The sequence below is a fragment of the Balaenoptera ricei genome, chromosome 20, assembly GCF_028023285.1.
Source record: "Balaenoptera ricei isolate mBalRic1 chromosome 20, mBalRic1.hap2, whole genome shotgun sequence".
In the NCBI taxonomy this organism is placed as follows: domain Eukaryota; kingdom Metazoa; phylum Chordata; class Mammalia; order Artiodactyla; family Balaenopteridae; genus Balaenoptera; species Balaenoptera ricei.
In genome coordinates this window covers 46,530,299-46,542,775 of record NC_082658.1, presented here as the reverse complement: position 1 = coordinate 46,542,775, position 12,477 = coordinate 46,530,299, and the positions used below count along the sequence as shown (strand labels likewise).

The 12,477-nt window shown below is 49.8% G+C and overlaps 1 protein-coding gene across 1 annotated transcript in view; it reads left to right on the top strand.

Annotated features, from left to right (window-relative positions):
- The window catches only part of RAB11FIP4 (RAB11 family interacting protein 4), a 120,892-nt gene that overhangs the window by 24,634 nt on the left and 83,781 nt on the right, over positions 1-12,477 (top strand). Inside the window, exon 2 of the mRNA XM_059906485.1 lies at positions 10,596-10,683. Coding sequence (XP_059762468.1) covers positions 10,596-10,683 — 88 coding nt within the window. The remainder of the gene's footprint in view (positions 1-10,595; positions 10,684-12,477) is intronic.

Here is a 12,477-nt window from a genome sequence, read left to right as displayed (position 1 = left end):
ATAATGCTGACATTCGTGTATAGTTTTTTGTGTGTGAACATCAGTTTTCATTCCTCTGGAATAAGGAAGTTCCCTTCTATTCTGAGTTGGCTGAGAGTTTTTATCATGAATGGATGTCAAATTTGTCAGTTGCTTTGTCAGCATTGATTGAAATGATCGTGTGGTTTTTTTTCTTTAGTCATCTTTAGATTCCATCGGTTGATGGTCAAATGTTGAACCAGCCTTGGGGGATAAACCCCACTTGGTTGTGGCTGTGTTGTATCATTCATATATAAATAAATTTACTTATATATATAAATAATATACAAATATATATTGTATATTCTGCGGGTTTGCACAAACGTGTAATGACATATGTCCATCATTAAATAGGTCCCTCAGTATCCGAGGGGGATTGGTTCTAGGACCCGCGTGGATACCGAAATCTTCAGATGCTCAAGTCCCGCAGTTGGCCCTCTGTATCCGCGTTTCCTCTGTATTTGTGGTTCTGCATCCACAGATTCAACTAACCACAGATCATACAGTATTGTATGTAATTTATTGAAAAAAAATCCACATATAAGTGGACCCATGCTGTTCAAACCCCTGTTGTTCAAGGGTCAACTGTAATATCATACAGAGTATTTTCACTCCCCTAAAAATCCTCTGTACTTATTAACCTATTAATTTTAAAGTCTGTAAGACGGAGAGGTTTGGGCCAAGGTGGCAGAGTAGGAAGACCCTGAGCTCACCTCCTCCCATGGGCACACCAAAATCACAACTATTTACAGAGCAACTATTGATAAGAATGACCTGAAAACTAGCAGAAAAGATCTACAAATGAAGATATAAAGAAGGAACCACAGCAAGATGGATAGGAGGGGTGGAGACGCAGTAGAGTCAAAACCCACACTCCCGTGTAGGTGGCCCACAAACAGGAGGATAATCATAATTGCAGAGGTTCTGCCCAAGGATCGAGGGGTCTGAGCCCCACATTGGGCTCCCCAGCCTGTGGGTCCTGCATCTGAAAGATGAGCCCCCAGAATGTTTGGCTTTGAAGGCTAGCAGGGCTTGCTTATAGGAGAGCCAGAGGGCTGTAGGAAATAGAGACTCTGCCCTTAAGGGTGCACACAAAATCTCACACTCCAAGACCCCAGACGGAAGCAGTAATTTGAAAGGAGACTGGGTCAGACCCACTTGCTGATCTTGGGGAGCCTCCCAGAGAGGCAGGAGGCAACTGGGACTCACCCTGGGGACACAGACACTGGCAGCAGCCATCTTTGGGAGCTCATTCTACCATGAGGACACTGGTGCTGACAAGTGCCGTGCTGGAGTCCTCCCTCTAGCTTGTTAGCCCTGAGACCCGGCCACGCCCACCAGCTGGTCAGCACCAGTCCTGGGACCACCCTAGGCTAAGCAGGTAGCTGGGCAGGGACACAGCGCTACCCACCAGCAGGCTAGCTGCTGTAGGCACCCTGAGCCTCCCAGGCACCCTGGGACCTGGCCCTCCCCACCAGTAGGCTAGCAGTAGCCCTAGGACCTCCAGGACCCCAAAGCTAGTTGTAGGGACCCAGCCCTGCCCACCAGCAGACTGATACCAGCTCCAGGACTCCTGGCCCCCCACCAATGACCCCAGGACCTGGCTCCACCAACCAGTGGGCCGGCACTAGCCCATAACCCTGGGCTCTGCATCCAGCCACGCCCACCAGTGGCCAGCAGCCTCCACACTAGGTAGGGCCTGGCAACCAATTGGGCTGGAAGCCAGCCATACCTACCAGTGTGTACACAGTAGTCAGCCCACCACAATAGAAGGGACCGTGCAGCCCACACAGGGGGCACCCCTAGAGCATACAGCTGTGGTGACCAGAGGGGAGTGCACTGCTGGGCCCCATAAGACATCTCCTACATAAGGCTAGTTCTCCAAGGTCAGGAAATGTAACTGACCTACCTAATACATAGAAATAAAAAGAGAATTAGGCAAAATAAGGCAACTGAGGAATATATTCCAAATGAAGGAACAAGATAAAACGCCAGAAGAAGAACCAAGTGAAGTTGTGATAAGCAATCTACCTGATAAAGAGTTCAAGGCAATAGTCATAAAGATGCTCAATGCACATATTGAGTATGTGCTCAATATGGTCAGAACACATACTTTATATGATTTCAGTTCTTTTAAATTTGTTAAGTTTTGTTTAATGGCCCCAGGATATGATCTATCTTGGTGAATGTTCCATGCGCACATGAAAATAATATGTATTCTGCTGTTATTAACTGAGAGTTCTATAAATGTCAATTAGGTTAAACTGGTTAATGGTGTTGTTCAGTTCTTTTATATCCTTGTTGATTTTCAATCTAACTAGTTTTATTGATGACTGAAGAGAAGTGCTAAAGTCTCCAATGATAATTGTCAATTTGTCTGTTTCTCCTTTCAGTTCTGTTAGTTGTTGCTTCATGTGTTTTGAAGCTCTGTTGTTAGGTACATGCACATTTAGGATTGTTATATCTTCTTAGTGAGTTGACCCTCTTACATAATGTTCCTCTTAATCTTTGGTAATTTTCCTTGCTCAGATTAGATCATTTCTACTGCACTGTTTTCAAGTTCACCAACTGTTTTTTCTGTCATCTCCATTCTGCTACTGATCCCATCTAGTGAATTTTAAATATTTCAGTTATTGTATTTTTCCATTCCAAAATTTCCATTCAGTTCTTTTTCATAGCTTCTGTTTTTCTGCTGAGAATTTCTATATTTCCATTTGTTTTAAGATTGTTCACCTTTCCTTCATGGAATGTGGTTATAATTGCTTTAAAGTCTCCATCTACTAATGATAACATCTGGGTCATCTTGGGGTTGGTATTTATTATCTTTTCTCTTGTGCATTGCTGAGGTTTTCCTGTCTCTTTGCATGTCGAGTAATTTTGGATTGTGTCCTGGACATTCTGAATATTATATTATGAGACTCTGGGTCCTGTTAAAATACTCTGAAGAATATTAATTTTTGTTTGTTTTTTTTTAATCAGGAAATCAACCCAGTTAGGTTGAAACCTCAGATCCCAACCTGCCCTCTGAGCTGCTCAGTCAGTTTAGTTCTCAAAGCCTTTGAAGTGCTATTTGGATCCACCTCAAGTGTGCACTCTCCTGGGGCCGGTCTGTTCACTGTCTACTCTGTAGTTCAGTTCTCAAAGCCTTTGGCATACTATTTTGGGTTAGTTCCATGTATATGCAGCTCAGGAGTGGGCCCAGGACTTCAAGTACAACTTATCGGATCCTAATCTCAAACTCTCTCTTCTCTGTGATCCTCGCCCCCCACAAGCTCCCAGGAGCCCCTCTTCCTGGTCCTTTGGTTAGAAATCTGAGGTCTTGGCCACGCTGTGCTGTTTCACACCTCCCATGACTGGTCTACCTGCAGGATGCAGTGGTGAGAGGAAAACGAGAGAAACGTGTAACAGGAATTCCCCCTCCCCATTTTGACCACAGGGACCGTTTTTCCAAGTTTATCATTCCACAGAGAAAGATTTTCCTCCTCTCCAAGTTTTAGGTGGCTGCCTGGTGCTGTAGCTGCTGCTACCACCCACCTCTGAGACTGCGGCTTGGGGTAGGGCTGGGAAAGGGAATTAAAAACAAAAATAGAAACAAAAACATTTCTCCCACTCTCTCTGTCCCAAAAGGGCCCCCTTCCCTGACCTCTCGTCAAAAAGAGAGAGTTTCAGGGAATTCCCTAGCGGTCCAGTGGTCAGGACTCCGCACTTCCACTGCAGGGGGCATGGGTTCGATCCCTAGTCGGGGAACTAAGATCCCGCATGTTGCGCAGTGAGGCCAAAAAAAAAAACTAAAAGAGAGGGTTTCTTTTGGAGCTTTTTCTGTTCATATCTGCCGTGCAGTTCTGGGGTTTGAGCTACCTGAGTCTAGGCTGGAAAATATGTGAGAAAAAATAAATCAGGGGACTTACCACCGTATTCATCTTACTTCAAGTTTTTTGGTTTGTTTTTGGTTTTTGTTGTTGTTTACTTCAAGTTTTAATTTTTCTCCCAGTTTGCCTGTTACGATTTACTTTGCAGAGTCCTTGTATAGTTGCTTTATGTATTCTGTCCAGAGTTTTTAGTTATAATCAGTGAAAGAGACAGGGTGTAGTGTTACTGACTCCATCTTAACCTGCACCAGAAGCCTTTTGGATCTTGGCAGTTCATTTTAAATATTTAAGTCTGTCTATAAGCCTCATTTGGGATGCTAGTTGGAGACTTGTGCTTTAGCAATACAGCATTTGAAATTACACTTTTTCCTTTAAACATTCAAATTTTTCTGCCACTGCGCTAAAAAAACTTTTTTTTTTTTTGGCTGCGCTGCGTGGCTTCTGGGTTCTTAGTTCCCGAACCAAGGATTGAACCCGGGTCCGTGGCAGTGAAAGCGTGGAGTCCTAACCCCTGGATTGCCAGGGACCCTAAATATTCAAATTCTTAAACAAAGGCTCTTTGGACTCAGTTTTTCTAGGTGAAAAGACAGCAGAATTGGGAATTCCCTGGTTAAGGCTCTGCACTTTCACTACTGTGGGCCTGGGTTCGATCCCTGGTTGGGGAACTAAGATCCCATAAGCCAGGTGGCACAGGCAGAAAAAACAGAGAGAGAGCAGAATACGAATTTATCCTTTCTCTGGTCAGAGCAAGCCCCAAGCTTGTGATAATAATAGTGATTATCATTATATTAGTAGAAATAATAGTAATTATTCGTTAAGAGCATAAACTCTGGAGCCAGGCAGCCTGTGTTCAAATCCCAGCTCTGCCTCTTACTAGCTGTGTGACCTTGACCCTGAATGACAGCCTTCCTGAGCATCAGTGTCCTCACCTGTACAATGGGAATAATAATAGTATCTTCTGAGATGGTTGTGAGGCTTCGTTGAGTTTGTATGTATACAGTGCTTAGAGCAGGCCTGGCATCAAAGAGGAGTTACTAAGCATTTGTTTGATTAATAATTTAATGGCTAACATTTATTAGACCTGCAGACTGAGCCAGCTTATCTCCCTTGCTCAGATAATAGCTCGCTTGAGTCCGTCTGGCTTGAACATGTCAAAATTGGGGAGGCGAGGACTTCCCTAGTGGCGCAGTGGTTAAAAATCTACCTGCCAGTGCAGGGGACACGGGTTCGAGCCCTGGTCTGGGAAGATCCCACATGCCACAGAGCAACTAAGCCCGTGCGCCACAACTGCTGAGCCTGCGCTCTAGAGCCCGCGAGCCACAACTACTGAGCCCGCATGCCACAACTACTGAACCCACGTGCCACAACTACTGAAGCCCGCGCGCCTAGAGCCCGTGCTCTGCAACAAGAGAAGCCACCACAATGAGAAGCCCGCGCACCACAACGAAGAGTAGCCCCCAGTCGCGGCAACTAGAGAAAGCCCACGCGCCGGAACGAAGACCCAATGCAGCCATAAATAAATAAATAAAAATTTAAAAAAAAAAATTGGAGAGGCGTGGGTTACCGGGCCCACGCTCAGGGAGGATCTGGCTGGTGATCAGAGGGCAGTGGCCGTGAAGCTCTGAACATCGTCTGGTCTGAGCTAGAAGAGATGTGACCTCGGGGGAATGAGCGGGGGAAAAAAATCAGCCTGAAGAGAAAGGCAACCGAAATAGAAGGGGAAGCCTGCTAATTGTGTGGCCCGAAAAAGGAGGATCAATGTTTTACTGCCAGGGAAACAAGCAGTTTCCCTGGCAGCCAGCTCAGCGGCCCCGCTGTGTGAGCTCCAGCAGCAAGAGCTGCTCCCGCCGCCCCTGGCAGGCCCGGTGCGCCCAGCCCTCCCGCCTGGGAGCCCGGCGCGCCCCCAGCGCAGCCCAGCCCTGCGTGGTGTGTGCGCCCCGCTCCCCCAGCCCGCGGGCAGGCCCCCAGCATCTGGGGCCCCGGTTCACCACGAAGACCACCCGTGGGTGGTTATTTGCTGTTCTCACCGTGTGACCTTGAGCAAGCCCCTCCCCCTCCCCTCGACTTGGCTTCCCCGTCTGCCGACTCAAGGGCTGGGTCAGCTGAGCGCACCCCTGCCCTCGGGGGTACCAGCAAAAGTTTATCTAGTGTCCAGGAAGGTTGACACTCTTGGTGATCAAGGTGAGGGGCTCCAGCCTTAGGGGGTAATGCTCCTCGATATACAAGAGGACGGAGGGGGGGTGGGTTGAAACATACTTTGGTGCAACCTGGCAAGAGCCTGCCTCTGTGGAAGGCAGTAGGGTGCAGAGGCTGATACTCGGGTCAGCGGGGCTTGGGGTCAAGGAAGAGTTACCACTACAGGGATTCTCTGAGTCAGGGGTCCCCAACCCCCGGTCCGCGGACCAGTACCAGACCGCGCAGCAGGAGGTGAGCGGCGGGCCAGCGAGCGAAGCCTCATCTGCCGCTCCCCGTCGCTCCCCATCGGTCACGTTACCGCCTGAGCCATGTACCCCTCCCCCAGCCCCGTCCGTGGGAAAAATTGTCTTCCACGAAACCGGTCCCTGGGGCCAAAAAGGTTGGGGACCACTGCTCTAAGTGTCATAACGTCTCTAAATGTCTGAGCCTCAGTTTCCTCAACTGTAAAATAGTAGCTGCTATTGAGTTTGGTGTGAGGATCAGATGAGATGGGTCCAGGGACTTCCCTGGTGGTCCAGTGTTAGGACTCCGCACTTTCTTTGCCGAGGGCCCAGGTTCAGTCCCTGGTTGAGGAACTGAGATCCTGCAAGCTGCCCGGCGCAGCCCAAAAAAAAAAAAAAAAAAAATGAGGCTAGTCCAGCCAGAGTTCATGGCAAGCCCTCGGTGAACCCTGCCTGTTTTCTAAAGGGCTGTGTAATGGTTGGTGTGGCACCTTCATACCCATTGCTTTCTGGGACCTTTGCTCTTTGAAGAGCCCTGTGGGAGTCCTGGGCCCACCGCTCAGGGGTGTTCCAGGGACTTTGAAGTGGTCCCCAGGACCCCATCTATCTGCCTGTCATCGAGCGCCCTGGCACCTCTGCTCCAGGCTGGCTTTCCCTGGAGGCAGGAGGACCGATAGCCTGGCCCCACAGTGTCTCCCAGCCCTGGGGAGCTGCGGACTCCATGGATTACAGAATCTGAATCTGAATCCACAGCCTGCTGCCCCTTACGTGGATCTGAGGTTGGGCCTCCACATCAGCCATTCAACACTCAGTGACGACTCTGCCCTCGTCTCACATCAGAGATAAATAATTAAAGCATAACCCCCAACCTTGGAGAGGATTGTAGGGGTGAACACCGGGAGCCCCAGCCCATCCCTGCATTCATAGACCCCCTAGAATGCCGCTGACGAGAGGGCAGGAGGAGAGGAGGCGGGGCACCAGCTGGGAGGGTGGGTGGGTTCCCCACAGCCCTGCAGGTGGCATCTGGGCATTTCTATTCTCAGAAGCCACATCATTGCCTGGCAGTGTCAGAGGCTGCCTGGCTGGGAGGGTGGGGACAGCCGCAATGCTGAGGAGGCGCCAGCCAGGGCGGGAGCTGGCAGAAAGCCACCTTCCTCCTGCTCTGGAATTCTTCCAGCCTTTCCCAAGGGCCTGCTAGGTGCCAGGTTCAGGGGGGGGTCACAGAGAGACAATGCACAGCCTCTGCCCACCCCTCACCCCCAGAGTCACACCCGAGTGGAAAAGCAGGGTCAGCTGGGACAGAGGTACAAGCTCAGGGCCACCAAGGTCAGGGAGGGAGGAGGGATGTTTATATAGGGTCTTCCCTTGCTCACTCATCTTCCAAACCCCACTGGGTGTGTCCCCATAATTGGAGCGGGCTTCAGACCCCTGCTGCAACTGCCGCACTAGAAAAGTGTACTGTGGGCATGCAGGAAACGTGGTCCTTGTGGATAGGTGAATCCCCCAGGATGGCTTGGGCTTCGGAGAATGCGGTGGGCGGTATGGTGGCTGGAGGGTGTCTGCCGTGACAGTATTAACAATAACAACAGTGACGGTAATCCTTTCCCTACATGCTATGTCTACAGTTTCCAAAGTGCTTTCATGCCCTCCACCTGCAACCCAGCCCCAAAGGACTCTGGGAAAGAGCTCATCCTTGCCCGACTGTGCTTTAGATACTGATGGTGATTACGGGGGAGAGGGGCAAGGTGCCTGACCACCAGCATGTGAGAGTGTGTGCACGTGTGTGTCCACGTGACCGTGTGTGGTTAGCCAGAGGGGCCAGCAACTACCATCACCCCCCAGCAGAGTGCCCGGCTTATAGGCGGTACCGAGTCGTCCTTACTGAATAAATAAGTAAATGAATGCAGGTGTGCTGTAGAGGGGCTGCCACTAAATTACAGGTTGATTTAGAAGTGGGCTTCTGGAAGAAATATCAAGAGGCTGCATTTCAGGTATTGGAACTTTCAGGGGGAAAAAACGGGTTCTGACAAAATCGGCCATTGACAAAAACTAGGAAAAAATACCCAGAGCTCACAAGTTTGAAGTCAGATGCTCTGATCAAAGACTAAATTGAGACATCTTTACAGAGAACAATTTGGCAACTGTTATCAAAAGGCTTAAAAACTTAGATGTCTTGTAGAACCATTTATTTTCATTTATTCAACAAATATTTATGAAGCTTCTATTACATGCCAGTAATGGTGGGAGCTACAAGGTATGCAGTGGTGATCAAAATAAACATGATCCTTGATCTCAAGGAGCTTACTTTCTAGAGGGGTGGGGGGAAGCTACAAATTAATAAAACTATCACATAAACATATAATTACATATTGCAACAAATGGTTCTGAAAGAAAAGTATAGGGTGCTACAAGGCAGGGTAACAGTGGGGTAGGCCCTAATTAGATGGGCAGGATGGGCTTGTCCAGGAGAAACATTCCATAGAGGTACAAATGGAGACCTGTGGGATAAACAGACATTGCCAGATGATGAATGGGGAGGACAAGCATTTGAGATATAGAGAACAGCATGTGCAAAGGCCCTGAGGCAGAAAAGAGCTTGGCTTGCTTGAGGAGCTGACTGAAGGCCAGTGTGGCTAGAATGCAGTGAGTGAAAGAAACAGTGAGAGGAGATTTGGCTGGAGGGGCCAGAAAATATATGGTGTTGTAGGCCATGTTGAGGAGTTTGGTGGGAAGGGAGGAAGGATGCAGTCAGGGAGTAGTACATTTGAGTGAGTGATGTTGGAGGAGGGACAAGCAACGGTGATGCCTGGGTCCTCACTGTGGCCAAGGGGCCTGGGTGGCTGAGGTGGGATATGGAACAACAGGAAGTCAAGGTTCTAAAAGGCCGAGGAGTCCATTGGTCATTCGCACAGCTGTAGAACCCCCCAAAGATGAGTTGTAACAGCAAAAAGTTGGAAATAACCAAAATGCCCAACTATTATGGGTGGTTAATAAGTAAATTATGGTATATCTACTGAGCAGAATATTTTATAACCACTAAAAATGTGAGTGGTACCCACTGGGCAGGGAGGGGAGGTGTTTCTGATATACTGTTAAGTAGGGGAGAAACTTCCCAACATCAGGAATGGCAGATTCCTTTGGGCTACACCTTATTTACAAATTTATTTTTTTAACACTTTTTATTGAAGTATAAGGTACAAATAGGACAGAAAAGTGCACTGACCACAAGTGGACAGCTCAGTGAGTTTTCACTGTGTAGCCAGACCCTAGATCAAGACAGAGAGACGACCCTGGTGTCTTCCTCCTGCACAATTCTGCAGATGTAGCTGCTATCTTGACCATAATTGGCTTTGCCTTAAATCTTGATTTGTAATTTGTAATTTTTAAATAATGGATATGTATGTCACATAATTATTTCCTCCCTGTAGATCAAGGGTGTCTCAGAACTAGAAAAAAAAAAAAGTGGTTAGAACTATGTGTTTTAAAGAAAAGTGGGAAAGGGGAGGTTTTTTGTTTTTGTTTTCAATTCATTATTTGTTTTTATTTTTGGCTGTGTTGGGTCTTCATTCCTGTGCACGGGCTTTCTCTAGTTGCTGTGAGCGGGGGCTACTCTTCATTGTGGTGCGCGGGCTTCTCGTTGTCGTGGCTTCTCTTGCTGCGGAGCACGGGCTCTAGGTGCGTGGGCTTCAGTAGTTGTGGCTTCAGTAGTTGTGGCTCGCGGGCTCTAGAGTGCAGGCTCAGTAGTTGTGGTGCACGGGCTTAGTTGTTCCGCGGCATGTGGGATCTTCCCGGACCAGGGATTGAACCCGTGTCCCCTGCATTGGCAGGCGGATTCTTAACCACTGCGCCACCAGGGAAGCCCAAGGGGAGGGGTTTGATACATTGTCTTTTCTAGAGTTTCTGCAGTGAATTTGTATTATTTTTGTATGAAAGAAACTGCTAAGTTAAAAAAAATCAGTGTTTGTTTTCCACGTGCCAGTCTTTGAGAAATAACTTGGAGACGGAAGCTCAGGCCAAACAAACCCGGGTTCTGAGCACTGCGGTGATGGATTTGATTTTCCTCACTCGTGCTGTCTGTCAGCCTCAGAATAAAGTGGCCCCACCGCTGTCTGGGGCCGGTGCTGACCCCGCCGAGGAGGACAGGGCTAGGAAGGGGACTGCTGGCGTCCCCTTGGTTCAAGTGACAAACCCTCCCTCCCTCCCAGCCTCCCTGGCCAGCCTCACGCCAGCTCTGTGAACTCTCTGGGGCATTTCTGGGAGCCTCACACCTGTCCCTCCTTCCTTTCCACAGGTGGAAAAACTTGTGAAGTATTTGGATCCCAACGACCTGGGGAGAATCAACTTCAAGGACTTCTGCCGAGGGGTGTTCGCCATGAAAGGTGAGGTCTTCTGGGGGGAGGGGCGTCCTAGGGGCTCCCAGGATCCTGTCTGGCTGGGAAGGCTGGCATGGCTTGGGTTTCAGCTCAGATTACCCCCTACGGGGGTCCCAGGAGCCCAGGATGGGTTCCAGAAGTAGGCTCTGCCCTTGACTCCCCCAGGGGGGCCGAGGGGAAGGGTCTTGGGCTCCCACAGCTGTGCCCGCTGGTGAGGGGCTGTGGGTGTCACTGAACCTCTGCCATGCGGTCCCACACCTGCATCCAGGCATTTCTACCCTTCCTGTTGTCTGTCCCCTTCCCGAGAACAGCTCCCTTCCCTTCCCTCCCCTTCCCTCCCCTCCCCTCCCCTCCCCTTCCCTTTTCTTTCTCTCTCCCCCCTCTCCCCTCCCCTTCCCTTCCCTTTTCTTTCTCTCTCCCCCCTCTCCCCTCCTCTCCCCTCCTCTCCTCTCCCCTCCTCTCCTTTCCCTTCTTTCCTCTCCCCTCCTCTCCTTTCCTTCCTCTCCTCTCCCCTCCTCTCCTTTCCCTTCTCTCCCCTCCCCTCCTCTTTTCTCTTCTTTCCTCTCCCCTCCTCTCCTCTCCCCTCCTCTCCCCTCCTCTCCTCTCCCCTCCTCTCCTTTCCCTTCTCTCCTCTCCTCTCTCCCCCTCCATCTCCTGAGGGAAGTCATCTCCCTCAAGGATGATCAGACTCCTGAGGAGTTTCCCAAGACACAGGACTTCAGTTTTAAACCAGGACGGTTCTAGGCAGACCTGGACAGAGCTGGTCCCCTCATCTCCCTGCCTCCGTTCTGAATTTCCTTCATTTGTTTCCTCCCCACTCCCTCCTCCTAACTCCTCCGAATTCCTTCCTTTCTTCCCTTTAGGGGGGGAATATAAAAATCCCTCTTGTTTTCCCCCCACTCAAAGGCAGTTATGAGACACCTGCAGGAATCAGAGTGTGGCCACTCAGTACTGAACTGTTCATCTGGAGAGAGTGGTCCAGCTCACCAGCCTGTGAGGAGAGCACAGTTTACGTCTGGACGTCCCAGGGCCTTGCTGTTATCTGTGGAGGATGCCGTGTTTCCCTGTCTGTGTGGCTCAGAGCAGCACGAAGCCTTGCCTGGGGGGTCCCTCAGAGTCTGGGCGGGTGGGAAGGAAGCAGGAATTCCTTGCATAGAAGTGAGGGGCGAAAGGCAGTGAGCAGAGAGGTTGGGGGGACCGCACACGGCAGCCCCAGGAAAGGTTTCTGAATGGAGTTGTTTGACTCAATAGGGCCGCCACTAACTGTGCCCGGCACGTCCCTGTGCTGGCGCTTTGCAGGTTTGACCTCCTGTTTGCTGTTCCGAGACCAGTTCCAATGTGTGGAGGTGAGGGGCTCCTCCCATGCCAACAAACAATTTTCTCACACCAGCAGGGTGTCCGAGGAGAATTCAGCTCAATTCTGACACCATCTACCTGGAGGTAGCATCAGATTCCACAGGCTAAGAGCTCAGTCCTATAAGACTGTCTCCCCACCCCCATTTCAGACGCCAGTCACAAGCCCAGGCTGTTACCTATGCTTCTGACCAACTGGCTGTAAATCAGAGGTTCCCACAACCCCCTCCTTGGGTTGGATTAATTTGCTAGAGCAGCTCACAGAACTCAGAGAAATATTTTACTTACTAGATTACCGGCTTATTGCAAAAGGATATGACTCAGGAACAGCCAGATGGAAGAGGTGCGTGGGGCAAGGTATGAGGGAAGGTGCAGATCATCCATGCTCTCCCGGAGGGCACCACTCTCCCCAAATCTCCATGTGGTCACCAACCCGGAAGCTTTCTG